This window comes from Perca fluviatilis, chromosome 9, assembly GCF_010015445.1.
Source record: "Perca fluviatilis chromosome 9, GENO_Pfluv_1.0, whole genome shotgun sequence".
NCBI classification, from domain to species: Eukaryota; Metazoa; Chordata; class Actinopteri; order Perciformes; family Percidae; genus Perca; species Perca fluviatilis.
The window spans coordinates 2,078,041-2,087,977 of record NC_053120.1 but is presented as its reverse complement, the minus strand read 5'-3'; the positions used below and the strand labels follow the sequence as shown (position 1 = coordinate 2,087,977).

The 9,937-nt window shown below is 36.8% G+C and overlaps 1 protein-coding gene across 1 annotated transcript in view; it reads left to right on the top strand.

The window, feature by feature from the left end:
* Positions 1–853: 853 nt before the first annotated feature.
* slc30a7 (solute carrier family 30 member 7) overlaps positions 854–9,937 on the top strand; it is a 23,459-nt gene continuing 14,375 nt past the window's right edge. Inside the window, 2 exon segments of the mRNA XM_039811249.1 lie at positions 854–1,051; positions 3,244–3,345. Coding sequence (XP_039667183.1) covers positions 972–1,051; positions 3,244–3,345 — 182 coding nt within the window. The 5' untranslated portion in view covers positions 854–971.

Here is a 9,937-nt window from a genome sequence, read left to right as displayed (position 1 = left end):
AACATTTTGGATAACAAGCCCATTCGATTCCATCACTGTTACATTTTAAATAAATATAAAATCTTAAACTTTGTGAATTTTGTTAATTTTAGATACATACAGTTGTTTTATAAATGTTTAGCTGGACTTGCACCTGAACCACTTTGTAAATTCGTGAACAGGTTGGAGTCTTCCAGATCCACCAGAGCTGCTGCATGTGGAGACTGTAAAATTCCATTTTGTAAAACCTCTTTTGCCCAAAATGTTTTTTCCGTGAAGGGAGCCAAACTGTGGAACTGGCTCCCTACAAATATAAAGGCTATACCCAAATTGTCCACCTTTAAAAAACTAGTAAAAGCATGGTTAATACAGCAGCAGCAGTGTGATCATGCCATATGCTATGCATAGCTGTGTGTATGTGAGATGTGCATCTGTGTGAGTCCGAGTTAATGTGTTTATTTAATACACTTATTTGTATTGCTGTTAGCTGTTTTTTTGGACATTTTATTGTATTCACTGTAAAATGTTTTGACTTCTTCCATTATTTGAACTGTTAAAAGCCCTCCTAGGGACAGGTGTTGCGAATTAGCCATGGCTACAAACACTGTGATACAGGCATCGGATTGTTATTTCTGTAATAATCTATGTTTTTTGTATCTGTCCCTATTTAAATAAACTACAAATAAATAAATTAAATAAATAAAATTTTAAATCGTTTTTTTTTATATACTTTTACTTTTCAAGGTGGACATGTGTTTCCATAAAGAAATAATAAGTGAAAATAGTATTTGTATAAGAACAATAAATGTGTTTAGTTGAAACAAAACTTTATTAGTTCATTACAGTGAGTAACATGAACACCAGAGACGGTAGTAAAAGCTTTTATTGTGAAAACCCGAGCGGCGCGGAAGTTGACAGTTAGCATCTCCCGTAGCTACAGCAGTGAGTGTGTGTCTGTGTGTGTGTGTGTATGTGTGTGTCCCGGTGTGAAGATGCTACCTTTATCGGTTAAAGACGACGAGTACAAACCGGCCAAGTTCAGCCTGCTGCTGAAGCTCTCAGGATGGTTCAGGTAAACCCAACCGCCGCTAACGGCTAACGGAGCTAACGGAGCTAACGGCTAGAGGCTTACGTTCGATCTGAGCCGCTAGCCTGAAGCTAACCGGTTAGCATGGATAGATATAGAGGGGATACAGCTACGGAAAAAGATCGTGGTTTGGGTTTAACACTCCAGATTGACGAACACGCGTTTCCTGGGTGAAAGTATTCAAAATATATATTATTATATTTATATTAGCCTAGAATTGGCGAGATTTTGCGTAATTTCCGGCTGTAGCTGTATCCCTTCTCGTTACAACCCAGATACGTGTCCCTTTGCTGACGAGTCTTTTAAAGGGTACTTTTGTATTTCTGTTTTCTTCACCCTGGACTCTCTGTCTCCATGTCTCTGTGTCTGGAACTGGTCCAGAATTAAACCAGAACCGGGCTGTAATGTAACCGTACAGGACTAATGTTCAGCAGCAGTTAGAGTCACTAAAAGTTCTGTTGTTGCTGCTGACAGACTCAGATTATTATTCTAAGTGTCTGACAACATTATGGGATGGATCCCTACAGAGATAGACCTTTTAGTTAAAGAGTAAGATCCTTTTAGTTTAACATGAAACAGCCCCGAAATCACCATCACCAAACTCCTCCAGACTCCATGTAAATAATCAGGACTTTTAGCGTATATAGAGCCAGCATATCTCCACCAGACTCCATGTAAATAATCAGGACTTTTAGCGTGTATAGAGCCAGCATATCTCCACCAGACTCCATGTAAATAATCAGGACTTTTAGCGTGTATAGAGCCAGCATATCTCCACCAGACTCCATGTAAATAATCAGGACTTTTAGCGTGTATAGAGCCAGCATATCTCCACCAGACTCCATGTAAATAATCAGGACTTTTAGCGTGTATAGAGCCAGCATATCTCCACCAGACTCCATGTAAATAATCAGGACTTTTGCGGCGTGTATAGAGCCAGCATATCTGCACCAGACTCCATGTAAATAATCAGGACTTTTAGCGTGTATAGAGCCAGCATATCTCCACCAGACTCCATGTAAATAATCAGGACTTTTAGCGTGTATAGAGCCAGCATATCTCCACCAGACTCCATGTAAATAATCAGGACTTTTAGCGTGTATAGAGCCAGCATATCTCCACCAGACTCCATGTAAATAATCAGGACTTTTAGCGTGTTATAGAGCCAGCATATCTCCACCTGACTCCATGTAAATAATCAGGACTTTTAGTATGTATAGAGCCAGCATATCTGCACCAGACTCCATGTAAATAATCAGGACTTTTAGCGCGTGTATAGAGCCAGCATATCTCCACCAGACTCCATGTAAATAATCAGGACTTTTAGCGTGTATAGAGCCAGCATATCTCCACCAGACTCCATGTAAATAATCAGGACTTTTAGCGTGTATAGAGCCAGCATATCTCCACCAGACTCCATGTAAATAATCAGGACTTTTAGCGTGTATAGAGCCAGCATATCTCCAACAGACTCCATGTAAATAATCAGGACTTTTAGCGTGTATAGAGCCAGCATATCTGCACCAGACTCCATGTAAATAATCAGGACTTTTAGCGTGTATAGAGCCAGCATATCTCCACCAGACTCCATGTAAATAATCAGGACTTTTAGTGTGTATAGAGCCAGCATATCTCCAACAGACTCCATGTAAATAATCAGGACTTTTAGCATGTATAGAGCCAGCATATCTCCACCAGACTCCATGTAAATAATCAGGACTTTTAGCGTGTATAGAGCCAGCATATCTCCACCAGACTCCATGTAAATAATCAGGACTTTTAGCGTGTATAGAGCCAGCATATCTCCACATGTAAATGGGTGAATTAAGGGTTTATTTCAACCAAACCAGAGTGATGATTGTTGGAACAGTGGAAAGATGAACCAAGACGGCTTTTGTTAGTTTTATTTATTTTCTGTCCACTTTGAATGAAGTGTCTTTTACGATGATAAAAGTAGTGATTATTTACATGGAGTCTGGTGGAGTTTGGTGATAGCATTTTCGCGGATGTTTTTACGTTTAAAAAAAGCTTTTACTCTTTAACTGAAAGCTCTATCTCTGTAGGGATCCTTTCATAATGTTGTCAGACACTTAGAATAGTAATAATATGCAGTTTGTGAATAACCCGGCTTTCTCCGTGATGGATTGTTGTGTGTTAAACGTTACGTTACGTTACAGGTCGATCCTCGCGGACAAAACGTCCCGGAATCTGTTCTTCTTCCTCTGCCTCAACCTGTCGTTCGCCTTCGTGGAGCTGACCTACGGTATCTGGAGCAACAGGTGAGCTAACTCCGCTAGCAACAATCACCGTTAGCATCAGTCTGTTTGTTCAGCAGGATGTGCCACGTAGGTTTAGTGTGCGTGTGCGCCTGTGTGTCAGTGAGCCATGTTACCATGGTTACAGGAAGAGCTTTAACAATAGAGAGAGATGATAACCAGTGATCAGACTGATTAAATCAGGTGTAAGAGTCCTGGTGGAGAGGTAATCACATCCTGTTACTGCACTAATCATTACAGGAGGCTGTTAGAATTAGGGTTGGGCATCGTATGATTCTGATTCCGATCCTGATTCTTGATCTTGGAATCAGTTCTGATGCCCAACCCTAGTTAGAATGTACTTCAACTTCCTGCTGGAGTTAAAGTACATTACAGTAGTATCAATAAAGTACTCGTCCTTCATACTGGAAATGTCTCCACCTGGAGAGAGATACTACATATTATCAGGGTCTGTCTGTCTGTCTCTCAGTGTGTGTGTGTGTGTGTGTGTCTGTGTCTCTGTGTGTGTGTGTCTCTCTCTGTGTGTGTGTGTCTCTCTCTGTGTGTGTGTGTGTGTGTGTGTCTCTGTGTGTGTGTGTGTGTGTGTGTGTGTGTGTGTGTGTGTCTCTCTGTGTGTGTGTGTGTGTGTCTCTGTGTGTGTGTGTGTGTGTGTGTGTCTCTCTGTCCGTGTGTGTGTGTCTGTGTCTCTGTGTGTGTGTGTGTGTGTGTGTGTGTGTATTTGCAGTGTGTGTGTGTGTGTGTGTGTGTATATTTGCAGTGTGTGTGTGTGTGTGTGTGTGTGTGTGTGTGTGTGTGTGTGTGTGTGTGTGTGTATATTTGCTGTGTGTGTGTGTGTGTGTGTGTGTGGGGGTGATGGTCCCAGTGTGTCCTCAGCAGCGTGCCTCTAGACCAGGGGTCACCAACCTTTTCTAAACTGAGAGCTACTTCCTGGTACTGAGTCATAGGAAGGGCTACCAGTCTGATACACTCTGCTGAAATAACACATGTGCTCAGTTTGCCTTTAGTTATATATGATTATTAATGATTAATGACAGTTATATATGATTATTAATGATAGTTATAAATGATTATTGATGATTAATGATAGTTATAAATGATTATTAATGATTAATGACGTTATAAATGATTATTAATGATAGTTATAAATGATTATTAATGATTAATGACAGTTATATATGATTATTAATGACAGTTATATATGATTATTAATGATAGTTATATATGATTATTAATGATTAATGATAATTATAAATGATTATTAATGATTAATGATAGTTATATATGATTATTAATGATTAATGATAGTTATATATGATTATTAATGATTTATGATAGTTATAAATGATTATTAATGATTTATGATAGTTATATATGATTATTAATGATTAATGATAGTTATATATGATTATTAATGATTTATGATAGTTATATATGATTATTAATGATTAATGACAGTTATAAATGATTATTAATGATTTATGATAGTTATAAATGATTATTAATGATTAATGATAGTTATATATGATTATTAATGATTAATGATAGTTATAAATGATTATTAATGATTAATGATAGTTATATATGATTATTAATGATTAATGATAGTTATAAATGATTATTAATGATTAATGATAGTTATATATGATTATTAATGATTAATGATAGTTATAAATGATTATTAATGATTAATGATAGTTATATATGATTATTAATGATTAATGATAGTTATAAATGATTATTAATGATTAATGATAGTTATATATGATTATTAATGATTAATGATAGTTATAAATGATTATTAATGATTAATGATAGTTATATATGATTATTAATGATTAATGACAGTTATAAATGATTATTAATGATTAATGATAGTTATATATGATTATTAATGATTAATGATAGTTATATATGATTATTAATGATTTATGATAGTTATAAATGATTATTAATGATTAATGATAGTTATAAATGATTATTAATGATTAATGATAGTTATATAAATGATTTATGATAGTTATATATGATTATTAATGATTAATGATAGTTATATATGATTATTAATGATTTATGATAGTTATAAATGATTATTAATGATTAATGATAGTTATATATGATTATTAATGATTTATGATAGTTATATATGATTATTAATGATTAATGATAGTTATATATGATTATTAATGATTAATGATAGTTATAAATGATTATTAATGATTAATGATAGTTATATATGATTATACCATGGTCTGGGTGATACCTTAGATATTTATATAGTCCGCTCAGCTGATAGAACCCTTCAGTTTAGCTACGAGCCAGAAAGCTAACGCTATGCTAGCAAGATCCAAAGTCAATAACATTGTGTACAGTTGTCAATCAGTAAAAATAATTTGACAGTATGTTGAACAACAAGACAAGCTAGCCATCAGCCATGTCATTGTCCCCAAAACAATATAACGACTTTTACGAAGAAAGAAGAAAGACGAGTTGGAAATAATAAATCCACATTTCCTTATTGATTTAATGTAGCGCATTAATTTAGAACAGTAAACAGTCAGTTTCACCGAACTCCTTTACTAGGTGTCCTATATCACTTTTTAATGGACACCCTGCAGCCAATCAGAATCGAGTATTCACCCAGACCATGGTATAATACCTGACAATGGACACCTGGTCGGGCATTAACCCTTACTTATTAATGATTAATGATTCTCATCTCTGTGAAGACACTGATCATGTTAATGATTTCTCACAATAATTATCAACAATGACTTAACAAGCTGGGAAACAGGATATCAATATTACATTTTCATTTTGAGACCAGGCCTGAGGGCTCCCTGGTGGTCCTGGGGGGCTCCCTGGTGGTCCTGGGGGGCTACCTGGTGCCCAGGGGCTACCTGGTGGTCCTGGGGGCTCCCTGGTGGTCCTGGGGGGCTCCCTGGTGGTCCTGGGGGCTACCTGGTGCCCAGGGGCTACCTGGTGGTCCTGGGGGCTCCCTGGTGGTCCTGGGGGGCTACCTGGTAGTCCTGGGGGGCTACCTGGTGGTCCTGGGGGCCCCCTGGTGGTCCTGGGGGGCTCCTGGTGGTCCTGGGGGGCTACCTGGTGGGCCTGGGGGCTACCTGGTGGTCCTGGGGGCTACCTGGTGGTCCTGGGGGCTACCTGGTGTCCTGGGGGCTACCTGGTGGTCCTGGGGGGCTACCAGTCTGGGGGGCTTGGTCCTGGGCCTGGTGGTCCTGGGGGTCCTGGGTGGTCCTGGGGGCTCCCTGGTGGTCCTGGGGGGCTCCCTGGTGGTCCTGGGGGCTCCCTGGTGGTCCTGGGGGCTCCCTGGTGGTCCTGGGGGCTACCTGGTAGTCCTGGGGGCTACCTTGGTGTGGGGTCCTGGGGTCCATATTGGGTTTTGTTTTTGTTTTTTGTTGTTTTTCTTTTTTTTTTTTTGCTTGTGTTATATTTGTGTGTGTGTATTGCTGTGTTTGTGTGTATGTTAGTTTATTGTGTGTGTTATATTTAGTGTGTGTTTATGTTTATGTTATTTATGCCTGTCGTGGTGTTTTTGTGTTGTTTTGTGATATTGCATGTTTGGTGTGGTGTGTGTGTGTGTGTGTGTGTATTGCGTTGTTTTTTGTTTTTGTGTATTGCCTGTGTTTTTTATGCTGTGTTTGCTGTGTGTGTGTGTGTGTGTGTATATTTGCGTGTGTTTGTGTGTGTGTGTGTGTGTGTGTGTGTGTGTGTGTGTGTGTGTAATGCGTGTGTTTGTGTGTGTGTGTGTGTGTGTGTGTGTGTATATGCTGTTTTGTGTGTGTGTGTGTGTGTGTGTGTGTGTATATTCGTGTGTGTGTGTTTGTGTGTGTATTTGCCTGGTTGTGTGTGTGTGTTGTATCTGTGTTTTTTTTTTTTTTTTTGATTTTTTTTTTTTACTGGGGGTGGCCACGTATGGGAATCTCAGTTTAAGGACTGTTTGAGGGTTAAGACTGTTTTAGGATTAGGGATAGAATTAGGTTATAGTTAGTGTAGGTTAGTTTGGCATTTGTTGTTGTTAAGGGTTAGGTTAGTACATTTGTTGTGTGGTTAAGGTAGGGTGGTTAAGGTTAGCATTTAGTTTGGTAAGGTGAGGGTAGGGGTTAAGGTTAGCTTTGGTGGTTGGTAGGGTAAGGGTTAAAGTGACTTAGTTGTTGGTTAAGGTGAGGGGTAAGGGTTAAGGTGTTTGTTGTGTAGTAAGGTGAGTAAGGGTTAAGGTTAGCTTTAGTTGTGTGGTTAAGTGAGGAGTAAGAGGGTTGGTTAGCATTTAGTTGTGATGATGGTTAAAGGTGAGGGAGTAGGGTTAAAGGTTAGATTTAGTTGTGATGTTAAGGTTAGAGGTAAGGAGTTAAGAGTTAGGCATTTAGTTGTGATGGTTAAGGTGAGGGTAGGGAGTTAAGGTTAGGCATTTAGTTGTGATGGTTAAGGTTAGGGTGAAGGGTTAAGGTTAGGCATTTAGTTGTGATGGTTAAAGGTTGAGGGTGGGGTTAAGGTTAGGCATTTAGTTGTGATGGTTACTGTTAGGGTAGGGGTTGGGTTAGGTGTTGAGTTGTGATGTTAAGGTTAGGGTGGGGGCGGGATTGCATTTTGTAATGTGGTCCCACAAGAGGTTTCAAACCATATTTGTGATGTGATGATGTGATGATGGGTTGTGTATGTGGTTTATTGGTATATTATGTTGGATTGTGTGGTATTGTATGTTGGTGTGTGTGATGTGTGTGTAGTGTTGGGTGTGTTATTGTTTGTGTATATTTGATTATTGTGTATTGTGTGTATTATGTTGCAGTGTGTGTGATGTGTGTTGGTATTATTATTATGTGTATATTGCAGTGTGTTTGATGTGATGATGTTGATGTATTATTGTATGTTTGATTAGTATTGTTGGTATTTTATGTATTATGTTGCAGTGTGTTTGATGTGTGTGGTATTATTATTGGTATTGTTGGTGTGTGTATATGTTGCAGTGTGTTATTATGTTGCAGTTTAGTGTTATTATTATTATTATATTGCAGTGTTGTTTGATGTGAGTGTATATTAGTGTGTAGTATTTATTATTATATTGATAGTAGTATATGTTTTATGTATTATGATTATGTTGTGGTGTGTATTATTATTATGTTGAGATGATATTATTGTTGATGTATGTTACAATGATGTGTATTATTTATTATTATTATTATGTGTGTGTGTGTATTATGATTATTATTGATATGTATTATGTTGCAGTGTGTTTGATGTGTTATGTGTTATTAGTATTATTATTATTATGTGTATGTTGCAATTGTGTTTGTGTGTGATATTGTTGTATATATTGTGTTAATGTTTGATGTTATTATTATGTATTATGTTGCAGTGTGTTTGATGTGTGTGTATTATTAGTATATTTGCAGTGTGTTTGATGTGTGTTTGTTTATTATTATATTGCGTGTTTTTATTATGTTGTAGTGTGAGTGTGTTATTATTATTATGTTGCAGTGTGTTTGATGTGTATTATTATTGGTATTGTATATTGGATGTGTTTGATATTATTATTATTATGTTGCAGTGTGTTTGATGTGTGTGTGGTATTATGTTGCAGTTTGTTTGATGTGTGTGTATTATTATTATTATGTGTTATTATTGTTATATTTGCAGTGTGTTTGATGTGTGTGTTATTATTATGATAATGTATGATGTGTGTGTGTGTGTATATAATTGCAAGTGTGTTTGATGTGTGTGTGTGTGTTGTGTATGTTGCAGTGTGTTTGATGTGTGTATGTGTGTATATATTGCAGTGTGTTTGGTTGTGTGTGTGTGATGTGTATATGTTGCAGTGTGTGTTTGATGTGTGTGTATTATATGTTGCAGTGTGTTTGTTTAGTGATATTATTATTATTATTGTATTTGCAGTAGTTGTTTGATGTGTGTGTGTGTGTGTGTATATTTGCAGTGTGTGTTGATGTGTGTGTGTGTGTGTGTGTGTGTATATTTGCAGTGTGTTTGATGTGTGTGTGTGTGTGTGTGTGTGTGTGTATATTTGCAGTGTGTGTGTTTGATATTATTATTATTGTGTGTGTGTATATTGCAGTGTGTGTTGATGTGTGTGTGTGTGTGTGTATAGTATAGTGTGTTTGATGTGTGTGTGTGTGTGTATATTTGCAGTGTGTTTGATGTGTGTGTGTGTGTGTGTGTGTGTATATTTATGAGAATTAGTGTTTGATGTGTGTATTATTATTGTGTATATTTGCAATTATGTTTGATATTGTGTGTGATGATATTGTATATTTGCAGTATTATGTTTGTGTGTGTGTGTGTGTTTGTATATTGTAGTGTGTTTTGATATTATTATTGTGTGTAGTAGTGTATATTTGCAGTGTGTTTGATATTATTATTATTATTATTATTGTGTGTATTTGGGTGTTTGATGTGTATTATTATGTATATTTGAGTGTTTGATGATATTATTATTATTGTATATTGCAGTGTGTTTAGTGTGTGTGTGTGTGTATGTGTGTATATTGATGATTATGTTTGATGTGTGTGTGTATTATTTTATTATTGTGTATATTTGCAATTATGTTTGATGTGTATTATTATTGTG